The 27,882-nt window shown below is 28.7% G+C and overlaps 1 protein-coding gene across 1 annotated transcript in view; it reads right to left on the minus strand.

The window, feature by feature from the left end:
- PDZ-GEF (PDZ domain-containing guanine nucleotide exchange factor) overlaps positions 1 to 27,882 on the minus strand; it is a 73,328-nt gene that overhangs the window by 42,901 nt on the left and 2,545 nt on the right. Inside the window, exons 2-4 of the mRNA XM_015511102.2 lie at positions 13,430 to 13,559; positions 11,626 to 11,753; positions 9,347 to 9,430 (exon numbers count right to left, since the gene is read on the minus strand). Of these exons, the coding sequence (XP_015366588.1) occupies positions 9,347 to 9,430; positions 11,626 to 11,753; positions 13,430 to 13,492 (275 nt within the window). The 5' untranslated portion in view covers positions 13,493 to 13,559. The remainder of the gene's footprint in view (positions 1 to 9,346; positions 9,431 to 11,625; positions 11,754 to 13,429; positions 13,560 to 27,882) is intronic.

Genomic DNA, 27,882 nt, shown 5'->3' on the forward strand with positions numbered 1-27,882 from the left:
ATATTATTTCTAGTCCACTCGATTGCTGAGAGAAGTAAACGACGTAACGTAGTAGTAGTAGTAGCGCGATCGTAGTCGTCGGTTCTGTGCGTGTGTGTGCGAGCGCCGAGCGGTGTGTGAGTATGACAACACGCCATGCCGCCGGACTCTCGGTGTTGCATTTCTCGGTTGTGCGCCTGCGCAACTCTCCGTCGCGTTTCGTTACGTACGAACGTACGTGCGTGCGTGCGTGCATGCAACGGCATCGATGGGCGCGACGGTGCGACGTGTAGGCGGAGTGGGGGCACATCGGTTGGCGGGAGCGGCGTCGAGGGAGATGCGCGATCCGTGAAACCGTCGTCATCACCGTCGACCGTTCATACCCATCCCCACCATGAGGCCCCATCCATACCGCCCCATTCCGCGACCGTTCAACACCGCTCCACCTGGATCCCGGGCACGCCATCGTCCAGTCGTTGTCAACGTGCCCCATTCATTTGCCAAAGGGCCCCTTTCGTGGCGTCCGCGTGCGTGCGTGTGTATACTCGTTGCACACGCCGCCGCACCGTGACGGGGATGACGCGCCTACAATACTATACTACTACTATAATATTATTATTGTATATTACAATACACAGTACAATGACGACGAGACGCCGCCGCCGAAGTGCGAGCGTATACACCGCGGTCGCTGCGGTATCGTTGCAGATCAGTAGTCTTTATTGAATGTATCTGATAGGCGTGCACAGGGGTATGCAGGGTATGTAGCTGCATTACCCTGAAGCTCTTTAAGGGGCCGAAATCGGATCTAGAAAATTGAAACGTCCAGTCATCAGTTATCAACTACCGAGTATTTGCGAATTACGTATGTAATTTGTATTTCGTCATGGTATTTGTTACAATATTTATTTTTTTAAATTAAGCTGTTGATATTTTAATATTTGTCCATGCATATCCTGAAAAAGAGACCTGCGCACGCCTATGATGTATCTGGAATCTGGATCGTGTCACATCCCGATGGGTCCATAATATATTATTTTGGTATTACGAATGAAGTATTGAAAATTATTTTTATTGAGGACTCAAGTACTCGCTTTAAATACTTAGTACAGTTAAATTAATTACCGTACTAGTAAAATAAAATTACTCTACAAAGCTTCTGTACTTTTCACTGTAAAAATTAATTTCACTTTTAACACCAAATATATTTATAACACTAGACGATAATCTTACATTAATGAACTAACCATGCATAACACTACTTACATTAATTATTTTAGACCCAAAAATATATGTATTATAATATCATATTATTACAGTTAGTCATTAAATAACATAATATAGTAGTTAGTAACACTTTCAAGTTTTTAAAAGATAAAAACCGAATTACTACTTGCGGTACAGCATAAACAAACTATAGATATTATTTACTTATATTAAATTATAAGAAGAATTATCTGTTACTAATTTACTACCTAATTAATAATCTAATGACTTTAATTTTATCTATTAGCTTTAAATAGCATATTTATATTTAACCAATTACAAACTTTTTAAAAATCGAAACTGTTTCAATTGGATTTCAAATAATGTTTAATAGCTAAACTATATCTTTGCCGTAATGCCGTATTAAAAAATGTACCAATTTCATTCAATTACACTTACAAATTAAATGTATTGTGTATAAATATAATACTATATATAATACCATTGATTAAAAAATACTAATATAATACAAATACTATAAATTAATTAAAATCAGTTTGTTTTCATACGTAAAAACAGAATTCACTAATCAAATTAAAAAAAACCATGGAGGGCCCTGGGCCACTGAAAAAAATTTTAAAAATATTAAAATATGTGTTAAACACCACTGCGTTCAAACAAGTGGTCTTTGATGAAAATTTAAGACCTGTGTTATATAGGTGGATACCCCGAGTACGCTCGCCGTGCGAAGGTCGAGGTCAAACGACGATTTTTTTGTTTCTCGTAAACTTTTGCGGGCGTTCGTTGTATATACGTCAGTATTTACGTATATCATACACAGCGTTCCTAGCGACTCCTATTGTCACCCGACGACACAATTTCGTATACAAAACGGGTGACGGGTTAGTAAATCGCGCGCCGATTTCTTTAGACACACCAACGACGTTTTGAGTCTAATTTGCAAGTCTTATCGTCGTAAAGCACTGGTAGGTAGGTAGAAATAGATAAATTAGTAGGTACCTATAATTACTATTATATCGAACATGACTGCAGCATAGGGACCTTGAGACGACGGAACGCGCGTGCCCCGCGTGTTTCGAGGGTCAAATAGCTATAATAATACTTTTATAATTGTGTGGTGTACTTTCGTTTTATTTTTCGATACAGAAAAACGAAAAACTCAATTTGTCGTATCCGGTTATAAACAGTATAAACTACTAACAATCCGTATATCTGACTGTAATCGAGACCGATCTCTTTGTATTTTCGATCGCTCTGCACGTATAATTTATACATTCGCCTAGAGCAATAATACATCCACACATTTTGACAAACGAATATTCGTGGTGACGTATTTTTTCGTTGACATATTAAACATGACTATTATTCATATAATGTAGAAATATTATATAAATTACAATAAATGTCACGAATACGTCTTGTACTTACATAGTTATATAGCTTATAATTTTATACACACTGGCACACTGCAGCAGTAGATGGGTTGTCCTAACAGTCCTAAGGATTTTCAAGGCCCAGTACGAAAATAATTGAGAATCTTAACATACATTTACTATTTACAAGTGTCAATGACAATCGGAAAAAAGCAATGATAAAAAAATTTTTTGTTTCCTACTTTTTTTCAGTATATTTTTTTTTAAATATCCACATTTTTAGTATCATAATTTATTGATTCAAAATAATTGATGGACTTCGGAAGAACTGTTCATATTTTGGAAAAAAAAGAAAAACATCTGTTATCTTTAAATCACAGTAAAAAAGTCTTAGCAACTGGTATTTCCAAAAAGTAAATTAATGAGTTCTAGGGTTTTCTGAAAGTATAACTACAACCGCAATGTTTTATCCTATCATGTATGTACATTTGCTTTGTCTTGATTGTAACAATCATATTTATTTCATACATACTATTAAGTATAAATCTCTAGGTATTTTATTTCTAAAAAATATCTTAACTGATCCTCTAAAAACATTTTAAATTTAGAAATAGAAATTTAGATTTTAAACATTTAAACATTTAAAATTTTATGAAACATTATAATTTTTTAATCTATTTCTCTTAATTTTTTTGTTCTTCAAACGCAGGGCCTAGATCCCGGGCCTGCCCACCCGGACACCCACAACCACCTAAGGACGACCCCGCATAGTGCACATACCACATAGTAATCTATTATAGTATGTCATAATTATTATGATATTTTAGTTCCTCTCTATGTCTGTATCTGATTAGGTAACCCACGAGTATACTTGCACAATATTATATATTGTCGCGGGTAGTTGTCTATATAATGCAACTAGATTTATTGGTGGTGTTAATGTATATTGCATAATATTAATAAGGGCGTTTACCCCGCACCATAGTTTTGACGTATTTTAAATTTATTTCCTATAGGATATTATAATGTCATCCCACATGACCCGCAGGATCTACAGTATACATAATATAGGTACCTATAGCTAATACAATGAATGCCGCTTGAATTTATGTACTATGTAGGATATGATAAAATATATTATACTACATTGAGAATCTTGGCGTATGGATTACCGAGAGGATATTATTATAATAAAGTATTATATTCAAAACAACAACGTCTAAATGATTTTATCCTACACAGTACACAATTTACACGTTTTTGATATTCTACAGTTAATTCGAATCAGCAGAATAAACACATCACGCGTGTACATAATGATGTAATAATTATAAATTATAAAATTAAATGTGTGCTTTTTAATAGTATCAAATATTAAATTCAAGAGAGAACATCATCACCTTTAGAATTTCTCAAAGAGACCAACCTTCTGCATAAAATATAATTAGCATTAGCAACACTTATAGAATATCACACAAAATGTAAACATATTTCTCTTAAAACTTATTGTATCAATTTTTCACTTATTTACAATTTATTATTTTGTAAAAAAATTAAGTAAACTATAATATGTATTTTGAAACGCCAATAATCCCGACAATTGAGGCGTATTTGTTAAATAATAATAAAAAAATAAATATTTAATTTGAATGTCAAAGATTTAAACTGATTTTTTTATTGTTATATTCCATGAGAACATAATTATATTTTTATATGATTTGTGAAATGTCAAAGATCTAATTTTTTGATGAAAGTCGAATAACGAAAAAAAAATATTATCAAAATTTATTTTTCAATTGTTATTTATTGTTTAAATTTGATTAACTTTAAAGTTGAAATAATTATTATTCACTTTATATCGGTAATTAATAACGATACTATTGAATATGGATACTTATTAGAAAATATGTTACAATAATACATATTAGTACTAAATTATACGCTATAATATTACAATACTTAGAACATTCAATATTTAAAATTATTCAAAAAAAAAAATGATGATTTTGTTTAAAACGAAATATATAGATTGTTTGTATAGACTGATGAGAATGAAACTAATGAGTGATAAAATTTATAATTAATATTATATTGTTTGAACATTGGTGTCTCAGAAATAACTGTATTATAATAAAATTACAATCGGAGTAAACTACTTCATAGAATATTCTAATAGAGAAGGTAATAGGTATTTACAGTTTTAACGACTGACTGACTTGCTACCCTACAATGTTGGTTTTTCGTGGGGTATAATGTCTAACATAATAACTGTTTATATCTGTGTTTATAAAACTTTTTTTATTCGTGTACTTATGTGTTACTATAGATATTATAGACTTTTTCCTTATAAATATGTGCAATCATTATTCATTATTTATTATTAATATCAAATAAACCAAATAATATTTAATATATTTAATGACCCATTCCATTTTTTTTTTTTTTTTTTGAAGGGAGATTTTTTTAGCATACCAACCATGAACGTTCCGAGTACTTAACACAAGTGGTGCGCATACTATAGGCTGAGAAACGCTGTCTATAAATAATATTACACAACTCACAAACCATTGTGTGCAAAATTAAAATGACTTGCACTACGCAGTATAATTATATGTCACATACGGATTGTACGGTAAAATTCCAATAATTTTTCATGTTAGGAAATCATTCATTCCGAAAAATTTACATAATATGTATAGTAAACATTCATATAAATTAGAACGTTTTAGCAAAAACAACGATGAATTTTAATTTGACAATCGAAATCCACGACGGTCGATAATCATAAATCATAATTAATCAAGTAGTACATGTAATTGTAAATCTGTACTATTTTACACTGAAATATTTGAATTCAAATTATTTCCTTATAAAAAATATATCTATAACAATAACAATAATAATAATAATATATTAAACGATATTAGAAAAATACCATGCAATAATTATTATATACAATTATTTGTATTTTTCGAAATCTAGATTAAAGTATAAACACAAAATACCTATACATTATAATTTTATACCTACCTACCTAAAAAAAAATGCTAGTAGCGCAATAATATAAATATTGTATTTTTATATACAGATGCCACACATTCGAGTTAATATGATATTTATTATTATTTTTATATAAGTACGACGTTATATTTGTCTATTCGTCAGTAATATTTCCGTGTGTCCGTGAATGTTTTTTTTTGTTTTGTTTTTATAACTCCCTTTAAAAAAACACGTGTAATAATAAGTTCCATATTACTTCCCACATGTTGTTCTATAATGTAGCAAAAAAAAAAAAAAAAATAAGGAGACAAGTAATCTGCTGTACTATATATGGCGTAGGACGAAGATAAAAAGTTTATTAACGTTCTGGTTTATCAGAGGCGTTTTTTTTGGCCCGAACCACAGTCCTCCTTTAAAATCATCCATAATCCGAACCCGCATCGGGTCTTGATTCCCAAAAGTGGGCGAGCATTAAGTCCAATTCTAGTCCCTATTGTAAGCGTATCACGTCACGTCAAGATCCCCTTACTCGGTTAGATTCGTTAAGTGTTTAACAACTCGTGCCGTATTACAATAAGTACCTACCAACCCATTGGTATTAATCGTTTATGAACCAGAAAATTTTTAGAGACAATCAAACCGAAGACAATTACGACGAAATAAAATATATTGTATTGAGCATTGTTAAAAATGTACAAGATCAGCATTTTATACGAGTTTAATATAAAATATACGTGTATACACATTTTTAAATAATTAATATTTGTTTATAACTGTGTGACAGTGTAATACAAGACTATTGATTTATAATCGATTTTTATTATTTGCGTTTTATAAATAAACAGAATGCAAAACACCGAATAGAATCATTTTTTTATCAGTTACAATATGTACACAACAAAAGAGGAAGTTATCGGTGACAGTGTGTGCTAGGGCGTTTTTGTTTTACGTATTTGCCGAGGGAGTTACTGGACGTTACGTTACAGGACAGGATAAGAGAAAATAATTTCAAAACATTCTAGAAATAAATTGACTTTAAAATATAATATACACATCGATTACGTTGAACAAAATATTCTAAACTATAATCGTTATTTATTACAACGTTAAATTTTATTTTTGACTTCAAAATAAATTTTGTGATAATAATTATTTATACAGTATAAATTATATAAGTGAAATAAGTTATAAATAAATAATTATTGGTTTAAAAAATAAAATGAATTATTCTATTTTTTGCTGCATGAATAACAATTACTTGTTACCTAACATCATTAGGTTTAACATTTAACCAATATTATATTTTTGTATTAAAATGTCTTCTTTTAAACACCAAAAATATTTAATCATTAATACGGTATAGTGACTATACTAACATTAGTAACTTGATAGTTACACAATTTTAAGCAGTCGTGATCCAAAATAAATATTACTAACTAAATTCTCAAATAAAAAGCATGAATTATTATTCATAATAAAATAGATAATAGAAAATCACTATATTCAACTGATTGATAGATGATTCTATGATACTCAATAGGTAATTTCACAAAACAATTATTTACGAGTATATAACGACGCCTTGGAAACTATGTGATACATTTCATAACACATTAATATATTTTGCAGCATAAACGCCTAACTTGTATGATTTATAAACCGGTTTGTCGAAAAATTAAACGTCCGATTCACATAAATCAATCGGTGGTGACAAAAATATAGATATTTGATTACTTAAATAAATAAATTTTCAATTATTAATTTTTACTTTTTAGGTTATAATTATTACTCAGGCGTATAACAATAACCCAATAAAATTATTATACTTAGTACTTATTACACGTCTACATTTAGTTAACTAAAAAAAACGTTAATGTTTAATATTAATTATTTAATTATAATAATGATTATCTAATGCTTTTTCAATATCCGATATATTATAGAAGACAATAAATAATAATTATTCTTTATTTAACATTTATGAAATATTATTTCAATGTTGGTAAATATTTTTTAATGCCAATTTTTTATTTCAGCAAATACTTGTGTTTTATGTAAGTCAAATTTTATAATATCTTACGCGTATATATATATTCGCTATTTGATATTTTAAAACCTATACAAATTACTGTTTTTTTATTTGTATTGAATATGATTTATATATTTTAATTCAATTTGTATTAATATTGTAACTCTGGTATGAATATTTTGTTATTTTGATGATGTTTATAAATTATATTATCACTTGAAACATGAAAGTAATAAAGCTTATAAGAATAACTCGTAGACACGGTGACTAAACATTAACTGCCTAACTAAACTAAAAATCTCAATTTTTGCTTAAATTTTGTTAGGGTTTAGGTGCCTTTTAAAATCTACTGAGAATTTTGATAAATGGACTGGAGTGTAAAGGGGTAGGCATCACTTATTATTGCACAAGATATTAACCCAGTATAAATTCCGTATCTACAATCATCTTCATCTAGTTTTTAAATATTTATCAATAATTCTTCTTCTCTCAATTTTAATTTTTATAATGACATTACATTATGCAAAAAATTTGTAAATACATAATATATTTACCAGGAAATAATTGTATAGTTTATTGTGATATAAAAACATATGGTTTAGGTTTATACATTATACTATTTTATATTGTCTTACATAAAATATTTAAGTCATGGTTTATTGTTATTTCGTAGTAGTCTATATAAATCGTCATACTACAGCTTGTTATTAGGTATGCCGTAAGTGACTATATTTCCTAAGGATATACATTAGGGTTTACCAAACCAAGCCAAACAAATTGTACGTTAACACTATAAATTCTAAGTTATAGTCTTGAAGGCATTTATATAAAACCATCTAAACATCAAGGAAGCTGTAAATTATATAGAATATGCGTCTTAGCTTGGGCACAGCGCATTGGTAATCCCTATAAAATGGGTGTCGCAGTTTGTCGGACTGTAGTCAACGAGTTTCGAAAACTTAAGTCAGCACAATAAGACTCGTTTCACTGGAATGTCATGGGCCTCATGACACCACTATTTATAATGCGTAGATAATAATAATTATTATGGATGGTATAAAATAGCGGTATGAGTATTGGGGTACATACTCTTACAAGTAACATACCTAACTAAATGGAAATAACTCTTTTATATTATTGGCAGCGATGACAAAAAAAAAAAAAACGGTTTGATTCAACATCAGACAAACACTGGAAAATGATTACGTACGTAATTGTACGTCCGTTTTTCTAAGGAGCAAAAAATAATCCTGATTAAGTACCTACTCGATTTTCTCAGATTATAGTAGGTTTGAAGTATACCTCGGCACTGTAGTAATAATAATGGTATATTAAATTTGGATTCGATGATAAATCATTGCATACATGAAAAACAAATCATGATGAGTGCATTAGGCGTGTCAGCCTATATTATTTATGATAAAATATGATATTTAGTAGTTTATAGTTAATTTATATTGTCATTAGTCATTAGTAGATAGGTGATTTATTTTTATCAAAGAATTTTTTACTAACAAACTAATAAGGTACCTATGTTGAAATAATTCTTGAAAAAACATATTTAAACACTAATTAATGAAGAGTGACTGCTATGCAATGTTTGTGGGTAGCCTTAGATTTTATGTTTTAGTTGTGGTTAAAATTTAAAAAAAGAAATAGGAAATGTTTTAGGGGGTGGGGGATATTAATATTTAGGCTATTTGCGCCTATGTCCGATCAAGTATTTAAAAGATCTTACCTGGACGTGGGTAGGAACAGTTTTCCGTCAATGAACACGGAACCCGACAACAACACGAACCAACACATCGCCAACTCTCCGGTACTGAAAAATTTGAATATCTAATATTGACATTTTGCAAAAAAATTAACTTACTATACTACGTTATCAATTTACGAACAAGTAGTTCATAAATTATGACCATTTAAGTTCAAATTAGCAATGTGATTGAAGCGGGGTACCCCAATGTTATACACACTACTACACTCATATACACATTAAATGCTTATAACTAATGAACTACTTGTCTGAAAATTAATCTTTATAGATTGAAATATTCCCGAAAATATTCTGCACCATAATAATATAAAATTAAAGGGTATGATGTCGTTTAAAAAAGTAGAAAACCTTAAAAATAATAACGATACTAAATATTGTAAAAATAAAACTAATATTTAGAAATATTATTTTTAAACGACATCAAATTATGTAAAAATAAAATTTGTTCATTTAAAACTTTGAAATAAAAAGTGTATTACAATGTCTAAATTGGATCACCGAGAGAGATTGCTATCTATACGTGAATATTTGCGTAAAATGCTAGAAGATACAGTTGCTTGAGAAAATCCTAGATGGCAGCACATTGACTTTTTTTATATATATTAAATATACTCATTATTTATTCAAAAATATTATTACGATACTGAATATTAATGTTGGGAATTTGAAATTGTTATCATATTATTCATACTCAAAAATTATCTTAACTTGTAAATATATTTTAAAGAATGTGCCAGAAAGAGTATAATATTTATATATAATAGTATACGTATATATGAATATTTCAAATATACTTATACAATTTAACTAAAGGTGTAGTTATTATTATTTATTATGATGGTATAATATTATGTACTTAGGTCTAAAATATTTTTATTTTATATTTTTTTAATATGCTATAAGGCCACAAAAACTTTATGACACAAACTTTAGTGGATCTAAAATCTAAATGCTAAACACATATTAGGAAACAAATACGCTATACCAGCGATCCATTATACAATTTCATTTTAAACATGCCCTAAAGCTACCTCTAGCAGGCATATCTTTTAGAGTTTCACAAATATATTGGCATTGCACCCAAAAATAGTCTGTGTGGTGACTGTGGGAAATGGTTCTGGCAAATGTCCGGCACTACCAAACCTTTTGTTGTCATAACCACGAGTATAAATGGTAGATACACAAACTATTGGCACAGGTTTGGGACAATAAAAATTAAAAGAGGACTGCCGAGGACATATATTATGTAACATGGATAGAGAGGTTAATACTTTAAGTATTTAACAATCTAAACGGTTCTAACAAATTTCTTACATATGTAACACCTAACTTCGTTTCAATAATGTGTTCATTGTAGATATTTGTAACGAGTGTACTTCTAATGCATTGTATTACGTAGGTGCTCAACAATCATGTACTTATACCTTTAAGGCTATAAGTTGTATAAAGTATTGTAGTGGATCAGTGGTTGGTGGAGTATGCTAGCCAAAATATTAATCAGGAATAATACGACATTTACTAGTAAATTTTAGATTAAGTAGAAATTTAATATTAATTGCATATAGGTATAGACAGTTAAAAAACAAACAAACTATAAGTACTAAGTAGAGTGTTATCACATAGATTTCCAAGTTTCCAACTAAGGTGCCGCAAACTTGAATTTAGAATACTATGTAATTATTTCAAATATAAAGTAATCATGTGTGTTTTTCACAGTTAAAAAAAGAATGTATCAAAGATATAGTGTTAGTGCAAAATATAATAACACGGGTTATATAAAACATGTTGATCAAAGATAAAAAATATTATAAATAGGTACATGATGTACTAGGTACTAATAGAGTCACAGATTTTTAGGAAATACTTAACTAAGGTGCTGTCAGTCAAAAAACGGGTGAAACCTCTGCTTTATTTAACCTCGTGTTAATACTATAAAATGTATTTTAGTAGTACCTTCAGTGACATAATAAATTTTGGCAGGGTGGACCAAGCCAATTATCATTAAGATACTTTAAATTTTTTTTCAATTCAATTTTTCAATGCATTTATAGTTACTATTATAATCATTAAAAATTGTAATTTTTCATGTTATTATCAAAGTTTAGCCATAGGTATGTCTCGCAATGTGTATAAAATATATAGACAACAGAATGGTTCGCAGAGTGGGCAGTGGCCCACCTAGTATACCACATGCGCACGACTTTATTTAAAATATATATGTTTTCAAATTCCATACGTACAAATATAATACATCGTTGGCTTCGTGGTGTTCATATCTGACAGTTTTGCATAGAGTGCGCAATGCGGAATCTCTGTAGGTATATAATGCTTCCAAACTTTGAAGTCCATAATAAATTATTTGAAGATCCTAAAAAATAATGATGAATAGATTAATGAATTGGTGGGTTGCTATTTATAGTTATTTTATAGCTGCTAGCGGTTGTAGTGACTACAAACCGAGCCTTTTAACGGTTCTTGACCGGTATACCTGGTGATGCCCCAAAACAACATTTTGAGACCTATCTACAAGTTAGGGATTAAATGATATGATTCTTTTTTGATCACTGATTACATCTTATACTAAATATGAATGTTTAGACGAAAACACGGATACAGAAGATCACGAATAAAGTCAGAGCCCTTACAAAAGGGGAAGGCTGTTGGACCTGGAGTTCAGGAGCTAGACTTTTTTGGGGGCTTGTTGAAATGAATTTTTAATTTTTGAAATGTTGAAATTTCGAAAGGAATATTTTTTTTTATATCAAATCAAATTTTATTAGGCCTAAAACGTGTTGTGAGAGGACTGAATCAAATACAAGCAAATAAATATTAAATCAACTATAATTCATTACCTTATCATCAAAAAGATAATCAGTCAACATTAAAAAATATTCTTCTAATCGCTGTAATTTTTGTCGCTTAAAAACTTAGGTATAAAATATAAATTTTTAAAAAATGTGTTTGTTTTTAAATAAATAATAGTGTTACTAAAACAGATTTTAATATTTGCATTTTAAAATGGGATTTATTTAAAGCTATAAAACTATTTTTAGACACAAATTTTATGGTTGTAGGAAGTAAAAGAAACAAATTAAATATTTTCAAAGTAAAGATGTTACTTACACATCGTTAAAAAATGGACCTTATAAAAAATGTAAGCTAAGTATTTTTAGTAAGTAATCGTTGTAAATATTAAAGATTACTATTATGATGTACAAAATATGTATAAGTACTATTATTGTTTATTTATTATACTGTATACAGGGTACATTACGAACTTAACCTAAAGATTAGACTACCTTTTTGGTTTATTACATTAATATAAGGCAAGTCGTATTTTTATTAAAACCAGACAAGATACAAAAACTATAAAGTATAAATTTTTTTGCCTGCATGGCTGCATTACAATTTTAGATTCTGAGCATAATTATGTATTGATTTTACAATGTTGGGTTTTTGTATTTTTGTTGTCTATACTCTATACACCACGATAAGTAGTCAAAATAATCTTTCGATTTTAGCTTCAGTATCTTTTCTGGTGGGAAAGTGAATCTGACTAAAGCATTTAGTACCAATTCACTTTCTTACCAGAAATAATATTGAAGTTGAAAATTCAAGAATTTTTATTGCTCATAAGGTGATAAACTAACGACAGATATAAAGAAAAACCAATAAAAAAAACCACTTCATTATAAAATCAATATATTCTTTGCGAGGCTCAAAATCTAAAAATATAATCGTTGAAGACTAATAATTATCTAAATTACATAAGTAACTAATTAAGATAGTATTAAGAAGTGCCGAAAAAACATGCGTCAAACGGTTATATTACTTAAAAAAATTACCCACTTATATTATATTATTTTTATATTTTTGATATATTAAAATATTTTAAAATACCTTCTGTATTTTATTATAATCGCAGAAATTAATTATTATGAACTGTAGATACAGTGAATTAAAATTGTTATTGGTAAATAAATTATATTAATACCATATATAGTTTTAGCGTAATTAAATTTAGTAAGTTTATCAGGTGCATACTTGTAAAGTTCTCCTGTCCGGATGTCTCTTGAGGGCCTTTAGGAAGTGAGGATCACTGGTCATATTTCTGTTGGTATATCATTGCTGCTACGGTGTTTTTTTGTTATCCATTTATGATTTTCAGCAAAATCTGAAAATACACACGATTTGTCAGTATAATGTTGAATAACTGGAAATCTTCCAAGTAAAAATAACATAGAAAAAAGAATTATACACGTAATATATATCAAATTCAAAAATGTGTGGGAACATTCCCATATGCATGTATTATATAGGTATGTATTGCAGCAGTGTACGTATATTATACAGTTGCAATAGACGTTGTTTAGGTAGTTACCTACTCATTAAAAACGTAACCCTATAAAAAAATAATAATTGTGAGACATCCTCAAGTTATATAATTTTAATTTAAAAAATAAAATAGAGGTAGGTATATATGATTGTTTTGACAATATATTTATATTATATTCCTATCATTAAAATAATACATATATCATTATATTATAAAAAGTAACAGATTTATCTAGAAAACGCTTTAGAATATTTAAAAAATATTGAATGGCGTATAACTAGCCATCATCATAAGTACAATATACATATGTCCTAAACCTACCTTGTTATACTTAATATATTATCCATGAATTCGATAGACGCAATATTATGTTTAATACACTTTTTAGCATATTTTATTTTAATATCATAAAATAATTTTTAAAATGAATATTGATATAATGATTTGTATCAGCTATGTAATTATTATTTTTATACGTATTTTGTAGTCTTAAAGACATGAATTGTAAATTTTTTTGAGAAGTTATTATAGGCGTGAATGGAATGTTTTTTTTTTTCAGTAAAGAATACAATAAAATAACATTATATAGGTATTAGGTACCGGGTACACACAGATTACGTATATTTAACAAGCTATTAACTATTATTAACTTTTACAATACCTTACGCGAATTGTACCACTATTTGCCAGAAAATTAAGGTTAAAACTAGCACTGTTGATTGGAATCTTTTAATGAACTTGTTTAAAAAATATATGTTTTTTTGGTCTATTGTTTATATTTTTCTTTTTCCAAGACTTGTATGCTTTTATAAATTATCTGTGGATATAATATATGCATAGAATGTTGTCGGTAATTAACATTAAACCTTGACATTCGGCTAACTTATTTAAGGCACTCACTTTCGAATAGAACCTTAACCAAAGTAAAATATTTAGTATGCAAGATAACACTGTAATTGAAAGCATATAATTATTTATTCTAATGGGTTTTTTTCCCAAAAATTTTTTCCCGTTAAAGTAAAATTATAGTAACATAGGTATTATTTAAAGTTTGAATAAAAAAAATATTATAATAATTGCACTACAACTAACACCAATTGTTTATAGAGTAACCTATTAATTTTAATTCAATCAATTACAACGTAATAAAGATACCTATTTACCAATATTAATACTGCTATAATTATTAGTTATGATGGTTTTTTCTTCAGATTTATATCAATAAATATAAAATATTTGATAACTTATAAAAATACATTATTTTAATTATTTATACATTTCCTTTGGGATTTGAGTATTGCTGGGGCAGTTGGATATAAATTATTAGACTAAATAAAAAATTATACTTTAATTACTTTATATGTTATGAATGGTGTGAAGTACAGTAAATATTTCGTAATAAAATAATTGTTAAAAGTAATTTCAACTTTTATTTATTACGATAGTTGATAATATACCTACCATCGATAATCTGCCTTTTTGGCAATTTTAACGCTGAAACTGTAATATTTGAAAACTATATAGGTAGTATTATTATATTAAAAATCAGCATGTGCATAATATTATATTAGGGTGAACGGGATAAGAATATATATTGGATAATATTGTATCTAAATGCATTTCCTTTATTGCATAAATTTGATTTCAAATCAATTTCCAGAATGGATTTGATTATACTGAATATTCCTGATTTTAATCATCATTTTGAATTAACTTTCGGAAAGAGGTGTCCTGGAGGGCAGAAGAAACATGCGTAAGTTCCCCTATAGGGTACCTTCTCCGTGACCATGGCATATGATTATACGAGCATATGACCATGAAGATATACGAATATATAGTTGTATAGTTGTATTTTAGTATTAAGCCAAAATAAAATTGATAATTATCTGCAGAATATAGTGGAGTGCAAAGTTAATAATAACAAGACTGTTATTATAATAATATTATAACATTATTACGTTATAAACCCCGCGTTTATACAGTGTAATACAGTCGTCATTTTTATAGAGGGTATAGTAAAATGAGACTTGTTATATTTTACTATCCATGTCTGAAAGTAGTATACAAAATAAAATATTAATATTATATAAATTTAAAATTAATGATATTTTATTCAAAAATCATCGAAATGTAATTTTATTATTTTAATATTAAATATTAGGTAGGTCGTACCTAAACGTTTTTAAAAGAAAATAGATTGTTATAGTGTTATATACTCGTTAAGTTGTATAAGTACTAGTATTTTATTATTGAACTATTTCTACAATAATAATATATATTATTGCGAAATTCTATATACGTGGCTGATAATTTTTTATTATTATTATTTTATTACTTTTCCCATATTAATACAAGGACAAGGCTTTAATTACGAATTATAGGTTAAATACTTAAACAATAGTGATACAATGTATATAATATATTATTACGTATAGGTATGTGTAATGTGTTGAAGTTTATTGTTCGTTATTGTATGCTATACATGTAGTATTTGTTTTTTTTTTTTTTTTGGAAATCACTTAATGATCTCATCACATAATATTATATATGCAGCAAATATTGTAAATGGCTTACTAAATCGGAAACTTAATAATTTTGTTCCAATAACTCAACACTGATAAGTGTTTTTTTTTTTAACTTTATTGTTTCTTCACTATTCGCACAAATTGTAATATAATTAAATCAAAATTTACGATCGTTAAATGATAATATTATGTATCGTTTGATTTTTGTGATGACGAGAGGTGGGTATATATATATAGGTACACAAGTCAACTCGAACGTACGATAATACAAACAACTCTCAAATAGTCAAATATAAATTACGGTGATATTTTAAAAATTAAGACTGTTAAGTGTACTAATATTATACGTATATATTATATACGATCGATGGGCCCAGAGTTGAGAGACCCCGACACCGATCGAGTCCAACCCGTTCGAGATATCTGCCAAACGGATGCTGATAAAGCATATATTGTACCTCATTCCATATTGCGAGCGTTCTATCACGCGTATAAATTAGTAGATATGTATTATTATCGGTAGGTATTGGTTAGGAACGTGTTTTTTTTTTAGCACACGTTTGTTTACATGCATTTCGACGTTATTTGCAGACATTATAATACTAAAAAAATAATATATTATAGTTATAAGTTGTAAATATAATGATTGTTAAGGACGTTAAGGTACGTGTTTTTTAAACGAGTTGACGAAATATTTTGAGTTGTCCGTCGAAATCGAAATACTTGTAAACCAAATATAGTAGAGTGATTTTCCAAGTAAGATTCAGCCTCCTTTCATCGTTTGATTATTTGATAATTTGTTCGTTCAAATTCAAATTATGATTATCGAGTTCCTAAACCACAAGTCTTCATATCACAAGTCAGGTTCTTAGATTTAAAAGGAATAGGTATTATGTTTATTTGTTATACGATACAAATTACAAACTTCTTTTGATCAAAAAAGAATCTCAATTTTTTTATTACCTACATATTGTTAATCAGATGATTAAATTGGGATATGCATCTAAATCGATTGATTTTGGAGTTATTAGCCTTAATATCTACTATCAGTAATATAGACTTTAATAATTATGTCATTCACAATAACATAAAGTGTAAAATATTTTAGTCTAGAATAGGTATAGGTATAGGTATAGCCGGTATAGGTTAGGTTACTCCATAACAATTTATAATAAAAAAAGGGTGGTTTACGAATTAAAAAAAAAGTTATTATACATATAGCCACACTACCACAGGATACTCCTTAAATTGAATAAATATTAATCTGAAAATATGGTCTTTATATGTATTACCATTGAGTATAGATAGTCTATAATATATAGTCTATATCTATACTCAATGGTATTACTTAAAAATTTGATTACATGTTAATCAATTATTCAATGAAAAAATGGGTTTGAAACTGCATGGTGAATCATCCAAACTATATATTATATATATTATAATATAATATTTAATATACATTTTACATTTTACATAAAATCGTTTATATCTTAAACACTACAAAAAATATATAGGTACCTATACACACATTGCTGTTAATTTTTCATTGTATAAAAGTGAAATTCCGTATGGCAGTGAGTCGGAAACACTCTTTGTTTTTACGGTAATTACACGGTCTCAAAACATTGGTCGACCGTTATTAAAACGTTTCCCGCCGTGTGCAATCGTGTGTTTGTGTGCTATAACTGCTGCAGCAACATTCACCGTCTCAGTTCGCCAAACACACTGGGAATATTTTCTTTATGAGTTCTCAAGCATTTATGTGTGTACGTTATAACTACTCGCATACATACATACACACACACACACACACACATATATATATATTTACACGAAATTCCATCCCTACCCTACCACCTGCACCCTTTGAAATCATGACTTTTTCAGCGAGCTGCCACTCGCAGACTGTATGATATCATCTACATTCTGTACTTATCTCATCTATATCTACCTATACCTAGGCACTTACACGAGAGAGATGTTTCAAAAATGTTTACCGACCCGATGAAGATACGACACGGGTCGTCACAATCATCAAAAGGGCTATTCAAGTACTCTTATCTTTTTTTTAATACGTTCCACACGCAACGACCCTTACTATATCAATGAAGCGTTTTTTATTTTACCATCATCGTGAAGAAACCCGCAATATCTCAAGCTTTTTTTTTCAACGTTGTTGGTTTATCGTGTTTATACGCGCATCGACGAACCATTTTTTTCGACCCGACGCAATTTCACACACACAAACATTACTTCTCTCTCGATATACATAATGTATTATAAATAGTCTATAATATATCAGGGTAAATATATATCACTGATATCGACCATGTACGACCCATAAGCATTGGCTTATTAGTTACATGTCCAGACACGATTGATATAGGTACTTAGAACGAGTGGGTAATAATTATCGTGTGAGTCGACTATACCTATCTGACCTGTGTGTATATAATAGGTACATATTTCATAGTGTTATACACTTATGCGAGAGATGTAAGCGGCACGTGCACCATTCACCGTTCACGACATCCTCTAGGCTTTAGCAGTAGGACTCTGCAGATATTTTATTTTATTTCATTTGTTTTATTTGGTTATATACACACAAGTCACTAAGCTAGTATCATTTTTCGTATCGGGTATTCATCATTTTAGTTACTGATGGTTGGATAATGGATTGTTGCCCATCGTTAAAGTTCAAAATCGGAACAACAATGTGCCTGCTCCTATGTGCCACATATTTTATGATTATATATATATATATTATATTATGACTATTCATTTACGCGTTAATCAATTATGAGTTAATAATAATATTAAAACTCTACTATTGTAACTTTTAAGTGTTTTTAAAAAATGTACTCAAAGATGTAAGATGTAATGAGTACATTTGAAAATCAAAAGTATATAAGTACATGAGACATGACGCATATCACATTTTATTGACTGAAATAACTGAACTACCTATATACATATATACATATATACATATATACATATATACATATATATATATAGCATAGATATAGTATAGAATTGTATTTGTAGTTTGAGAGAGATATATAGGTGGGAGACATAATATTATATTGTTTTTACTTATAGTTATTGGTGCAGCTAAGAGTATATATTATTTTTGTAACGTAATTGAATCTTAGCTGTTACTATATTATGTTATTTACCATAATATTATAACCTCATCGGTGGACAATATTATTTTGTGTATGATATCTGAAATATAAGAATTACACTCCATTATGACGGAAGATAATATTATATGATTTTTTTTTCGCAGACTTCTTAAAACGTAAAATTACGTACATATATGGCCATATAGGTATTTTCGTTAGTTTTGATGTCTGTTACCTCAGCTATTATTAAGGGTATAAATCAAAGTTAAAAAAGTGGGTTTATTTTTTTCTTATAGTTATCAATTTATCATTTACAATTTTTTCCCTTTAGTTGAAAACCTTGTTGGTCTGACCGTAAGTGACGTAAGTATAATACCGCTTGTATGCGGTATGCTATCGCTCAATATTTAATAAATATAATAACTAATAACCGATATTTTATTTGGGGATAACAGTAAAAACTATGATATTATTAAATTATTAATCTTATTTTACGCAATAGTTTATTTTATATTGTATACCTAAAGTGTATTTTAATATTCGTGAGTAACGCATATTATATTGGTTTTAGACTTCAGCCTGACGTCTACACAAGATTAGAAGCCATTTCATGATTGGTAACACACCCTATTTACTTTATAGCGTGATTCAGTATTATAAAAGATTACTGTGTATATATACTATTTATGGAGGAACCCTTATATATGTATTCTTTTCGTACGTCGAAAGAAAAGAAATATTGATATACCTTCGTTTTTACCTTTGCCGAGAAATTTCGCCAATGAAATATTTAAATAATAACCATCATTTGTGTTGGTAGGAAAAATAATTTATGAACCGAGTTAAACCGCAACTTACAACAATGCAATAGGATCTATGAACAATATTATAAATGAAACAGTTAAAAAAATGTTATATTATTGTGTGATTAACTTTGACATTATGTGGATATATATTATGTGTCCACGAATAATTCAATGTTCGTTCATATTTTGCAATATTGAATATTATATTTAGATATTCATATTAAGTAAAAACTTATTAGTACCTATAGTATATGTATGACTGTATAGTGCATATTATTATATATAAACTCTAGATGCACAACATTATATATATATATTTTTCTTTTTTTTATTAAAACTTATTACTTCGTTGAGTCATTATTGTTTTTATATCTATCTATTATTATTATAATTTAGGGTATTTCACAAGTCTGTACAATGATATGGTTGAATGGTTCATCTAATACCTCCTACCATATTATAGCCTTTATTTAAATGTAAGTAATGTACATACGTAATTATGATATAATAATTTTATTTACATTTTATACCTATAATAAGATGATACAATAATTTAATTATATTTACAAATATAGTGAAAATTTTAAAATATTGATGTTTTTAATAATATTATGTTTTAAAAATGAGGGAACAACAATTTTAATTTAAAATTGAATCAATGAATGCATTTCAATTTATAGGAACATTTTAAAAAGTGGTATGAAGATATGAAGTATACATATAAAATGTACCTATATGTACATATATATACTTACATTGTTAGTATAATTGACATTTTATTTATAAACATTATATCATGTACTACATCTATTAATATTAAATGATATACTTAGGTAACAGCTTTCAATGAGATACATTTTTTTACAACAAAATATGGATTTTTTTTTAATTATTTGTTATTCGAAGAAATGTTAATACTACACAGATAATCCTTATGAACCATTGAAGTATTTACATTTTTACTTAATGCTTTATTGATTATTAAAAATCTCGACACAGGAATATGTATTAAATTTTATAAGGTTTATTTACAGTAGTTAAGTATTTGTAGCTTAGGCACTTCTGAAATAAGAGATGAAAATTGAAGAGGGTTCTGACTACTGCCTAGATACTGCAGAGTACTGGTAATGTAAAGAAAAGTTTTGACACTTCATATATTATTTGATTATGTTTTAGGTAAAACCACAAAACGAAAACTAAATACAATGTCTTTAAAATGTAACCATAATATTAGACATAATTTGCGCACAATTATAGTCATAATCATAAATAATATTTGTGTATTAGATTCTGAGCGGAGCGATGAATGTATTGATTTTACCATGATGTGTGTGTTTTTTTTTTGTGTCTGTCATCATGTTTTGGGGCAGTAAAAGTGCTTCGATTTTTGACTTCAGTACCTCGTTCGATCAGAAAGTGAATCTAGTTGGTACTTTGGGGGGTCAAAAGTGAAAAATTCTTAATACTTTTCTAAATAATCGAGAAAAAACAAACTAAAAATTAAGGGGAAAATGGGAAATTTTACGCACACTCATTTTTCGACAAAATCGATTTTGGTTTTTGATGTAACTTTAAAACAAATGACCATAGATACATGAAATTTTCGCCGAATGTTTATATAAATATATTCTATCCACCATGCAATTTTCAAAAATGTTCGACCTAAGTTGAACTATTCATAGGCATTTGAAATTTTCGATCATTATTGGTTTTTTTAAAATTAATATCGATAAAAATTTATTTGTTAGGCAGAAAAGCTTGAAAATTTAATACAAGGCTCTTAACATATTGTTACAATAGTAGTTAAAAAATATTAAAAATACGTACGTACGATTTTTTTTATAAGCATTTAAAGTTCAAATTTTGACAAAATACGTAAAAATTACGGCAATGTTTAAATTATTTTATGCTAGAAATTCATAAAAAATTTTCCTTTTATATCCAAGATTTGAAAATTTAATACATGGCTCCTGACATATGTTTACAATAGCAGTTGAAAATTAAAAGAAATACATTGTCACAATTTTTTTTTATAAGCATTCAAAGTTTGAATTTTGACTAAATACGTAAAAATTACGGCAATGTTTAAATTATTTTATGCTAGAAGTTCATAAAAAATTTTCCTTTTATATCTAAGATTTGAAAATTTAATACATGGCTCCTATCATATTTTTACAATAGCAGAGGTGAAATATAAATGAAATATATTGGCACAATTTTTTTTACAAGTATTCAATGTTTGAATTTTAACAACATATGTAAAAATCACGAAAATTCACAAATTATTTTAAACTATAGAAATTATTAAAAATTTTTCTTTTTAAATCTAAGATTTGAAAATTTTTAATAATCTATAATATATCCTAGACAGATAAACATAAACCGTCTTCGCTCAGAATCGTTTTTCGTATACAATGATATAATATTATTGGATTCAAATTTAATTCCATCCATTACAGTAACCCTCTTGTAACCTACTGTACAGCAGACCGACATCCACGACTTACCCGCCTTTTTTATTTTATTTATGTTTTGTTCAATATCTATAATATGATAAATCCTACCTAATCTAACCTAACTATTCAGGAGGGTGGTATATTTTTAAGCACTAATCACTCTTAATACTTTATAATGAGGACTACCAATACTTAAACGTTTCACTCACTCCTCTAAAAATTTACAGTGTCTCATTTCATATATTTACTATTTGTTGTATATCATAAATCTTTGTTTCTTATTGATTATTATGTCTTTTATTGTATGCTAAAATTTCAAGTGCTTAAATGTTTCTTGTAATATAATCATTTGGGCTCTTAGCCCATAATACTTTCAATAAATAACAAATACAATAAAAATAATATTAAATGCCCATACTAACCACAATAGATTATCACGACAATGTTACATACAATAAAATATTATGTAAAATGTTTCGTTACTAAAAGTATACATACATTACTAAAGGTCACTAGTTACATTCCCATAGCTTATGCCAACAAAAAATATATCATAATTTATAATTTTTTTCTCAGAATAGAAAATTATTAGTGCACACTGCACACTATATATATGTATGTCACGTATAACACAAATAATATGTATTACCTATAAAATTGTGTATATGGGATACCTAAAAAAAAAAATATGCCAACAGATAAGTCAATATAGACCAACCGATTATCCAGTGCGCACACTTTAGAGTGTACTTGTGTGACTATGTCCTAATATAAAGAACCATAGGTATGTTTTTGTTGTAGCAGTAGCACCATGTTTTAAGCAAAAAAATTGAACATTATATTTTGTTGCATGACCATTTTATGTGAAAGACTAACCGCAGTAAACCGTAAAGTGAATGAAAAAACATTATTTTTTTCTAGTTGCCTGTATTATCAGTTTAGTTCCATAGAACGCTTAGATCGAATAAAATATAATATCTACCGCCTATTGTTAATGATAATTTCTGAAGCATTACAAACAAACTATAAATTATTATCATATTTTTTGTAAAAATATTGTATTATGCCATAGAGTACCTATTTATTCTAATATCTGTTTGCATAATATATTCCATAATCTATTTAATCGTGTAATTCTTATTATCAGATCTTACAATTATGATCACTATTCACTATACTATAATGTACTATAACGAACTACTATAAAGGTATAAATGATGATTTTATTTCTGATTGTCAATCGTAGTTATTCATTTGTATAGTTTTACGGTCGTATTGTCAGGATCAGGAAAAACGATACCTATATAAACAAAAGAAGAAAATAACCATTTTAATAGAATGGCATGTAGGTATTGTTACTGTAGTTGCTACACAACACTATTTTTTATTATCTACAATATGCTTGTTTAATATTATCATAGTCACATCGTTTTTACTGCACACATTTAGTTTTAAGATATAGAATATAAAACTACTCAGATTTTGATGTGAATGAAAAGATACCTAAATAAATTGGAATATAATTTGATCATAAAACGAAGGTCATTAGACAATTTAAATGTTAATAGAATTATTAATTAAATGATACATCAAGCACGATTTATTTTTTTCACCACATGCAGTGATAAAATTGTAAAATGTCATTATCATTTTGTTAAAAGTAAAAACTATGTTTATTGTTTTACGATGGTCGTACATTTGTACCATACTTGACCGTAACATTAATCTTACGTTTTATAACATATTCTACTTTTTAATATATGGTAGTTATAGGTGCATAATATACACTAATAATAGGTAATATCCAATAGGTATTCTACTTATTTTTTAAGTTGGTAGGTATTGTGTATATTGTGTATACCCATATTAATGCGATTGCTATACTCGGTTGTAGAGGTCAATAATGATAGTGGTTTGATATTTCAAAAAACACTTAGAAAACACATCAAAAAGGCTAATTGAATTGAATGCAGCTATAAAATAAGTAGGTTACAATCCAAACAAAAATAAAAAGAGTAATAGTAATAGTTCCGTGAACCGATGACATTTTTATGCGCGTATAGTTCGTAAGGGAAATCGTTTTCATTATAATAAAATTCACATTTTCTTATAGGACGGCTACTATTCAGATATATACCTACATCTATACAAAAAACCAGTTTCCAAAACGATGTTAATAAAAAAAGCCACTCGATTGAGACGTTCGAGAAGAAAAAAAATACAGCGTGTACACAACAACCTACATAATCGTCTCGAACCGTTTCGTGTATATGTAGAACCATCGCCCTTGGAACCAATTTTCCTCGTTGGTATTGTAAATACGCATGCCTATGTAATATAAAATATCATATTCTATTATCTACCTTCCGCGCATTACAAAATCCTATATGGCCATAGGATAATATAATATTATTATAATATTTACAGTAAAATATTATATAGATGTCGAAAAACATCGTATATATTCATCGTATTCATCACTGCTCCGCGACACACGGTTAATCAACTGCACTCCTCCTCTCATCGTTTCTAATATATGTTTCTAGTTTCTATAGGTACCTGCCCACCATTCACCAGGTATTGATCAAACTTTATATAATTTTATTTTATATTATTGTATACACATACAAAACCATCGAACGGCGAAAACCGTGTTGTCGTGAAGCTCTACATATTATTATACGATAGTCCTGCTCCTGCAGCAGTCAGCCGGTCATCGCTCGTACCCATCATTACAAGCAACATATATACGCCGCCATCGACAATAGATCCTGCAACGACACCAATATACGGCTTCCGGTAACACCGCAGACAATTGCTTTCGGAACCAAAACGGAATATATTATAACACGATTTTTATATAGTTTACCCATACTATATAGACATTAAACATACACCTGTGTAATTGGGTTCAGCTGCCTATCGTGTCGGTCGGCTACATCCTACATATTATATATACATGATATTATATGTGTACGACATACCTCCTTCGACGTATCTACATCATAATATTATATACCTATATCCAGACACGCGATCGAGGCGGAAAATACGTTAAATGTAATATTGTTATTATTATTATTGGTAATAACGGCGAAATAATAGAAAGTTCATGAACGCGGTGTGGTGGGTGGAACGGGGGATAATTTTTTGAATACCACTATTATAATATGTTGTGTTATTAATTATCATCATCCGTATCCTGGTGATCCCTACTTATAGCAATAGCGACGTCATAAAAATCGTATGCATATAGGTACGATAATATACACACGTATAGCCGGTAATATGCGCGTGTTGTATAGATCCGGAAGGAGGAATGTTGTATCTCCGGTGGATTTAGCGTGTAAGTAGGTTGACCGGCCGGCCGTCGAGTTGCCTCCGGGCAGCTATGCACACTAGACACGTGAACTTTCCCATGCACACCGAACTGGCCGTCGTGGCTACGGCGACGGCTTCATTCATTTTTCAACTCGCCATTAATTTTCAAGGTCAATTTGCCGAAATTTATACAATTATTACACTATATCGCACGCGGTGTCTATGTGCGCACTGAAAAACGGGTCCACGTGATATTCACGCGGAATTATTATTGTTTATAGATTCACGTGTTCCGGTCGAAAATCATTCTCCGCCATAGACCGACCGTCGTCGAGTTGCGCAATTTATTGTTGTTATTTATTATTATCGTCATCGACCCACCTCGGCCGTGTAGGCATAAAGAATCTACCACTCGAGTCCGTTTAAGCAAACAGAAATTGTCGAGATAAATACTCACACACGTGTGTGGTCGTGTTGGAGAAAACCTACATATTTATTGCATCGTCGTTTACTGAGAGACATATTTTACACACACTCGGATCGGTCCAACGTACTTTTTGAAAGATTTGAAACGAACATTTGATCATATTCTTGGGAGGGGGGAGCTTAAATCATTCTTTCTAAAAATTAAGAATCAGGGATTTTGAAAACTGTTCAATAATTCCAAGAAGCTTTCAATATTTTTGGGATGCTTAGCGCCCCCCTCCGCATATAAACCACAACCACCGCTTATGATGAGACTTCTATATTAAAATATCTACATAGAGGTTTGTTGTTTATTGAAAAAAAAATACCTACATAATATTTTGGGTCGACAATTTTAATGAGGCAATAATAATAATAAAAAAAATACAAGTAGTGTTGTAGTACCAATAAATCACCACAGTTCGAAGGTTCTACGAGTGGAAAATATGTGCTCAGTGCCTCGGTGAATGATGCATAACGACAATTCAAAAACAAAGTTAGGAAAATAACGAAATTAATTAGTCATTATTTGAAATATTGGTTTTACGATTTGTATTATTATAATTTATATTATTATGCTTTGTCCGAAAATCGAAATGAACAAATAATATTTACCAATTCATATTATTATCAGTACATGGATTATACCTATTATTTATTATACAACACGAATGGTCATTAGGGCATTAGCAATCATTATTATTATTAAGATTTATGACAAAATAATGATGTTTAATAATATTATAATGGTCTCTAGTTGTAGCATGTAAATCATATTATTTAACACATTAATTAAAGCAACGGATGAATCGTTTCCAAAACTCATCGTTGAGTATGAATGATGCCACTGATGCCAGAATATAATATATGTATATCTATTATATAAATACAAGTATAAGTACGAATTTGTTTGATATCGTGATTTTAAACAATAACAGTGATATAATAAACACGTCATTTGACATTTTAAATCGATTAGAATTTTGCTACTCTGTAATCTGTTCTGTATATAATTTGAAAAATATTTGGCTTTTGTGTATTTTTTGTAAAACTGACCATACAGTATTATTGACTACCTATTGTATATTAGTGTATATTATTACAATAAACACATACGTCACCTACAATACTATTGTTGAACTGTAGGTATACGGATCTTATCTGAACTAAATGGAATAAGAAAATCCACCAAAAAACTTACCTACTATTTGAGTGTAAAGTTTTTTTCTACAAATTAAAAATGTAAAATAGATGTCGTATTCATAGTTTCTCAATTTTTAAATATGTTGTGATGATGTGTGTATTTTGATATATATTAGGTTGTTGAGTTATTGAGTCTTAAACAAATAAAATGTTTACCAATAAGAAATAAGAATTACTAATTTTATTGATTAAATTTACTCTCATAATTTGTTATATAAACTATATAGTAGACTACAATAAATATAATATACCGT

This window comes from Diuraphis noxia, unplaced genomic scaffold, assembly GCF_037042655.1.
Source record: "Diuraphis noxia isolate RWA-SAM2 unplaced genomic scaffold, SU_Dnox_SAM2 contig0003, whole genome shotgun sequence".
Lineage (NCBI taxonomy): Eukaryota > Metazoa > Arthropoda > Insecta > Hemiptera > Aphididae > Diuraphis > Diuraphis noxia.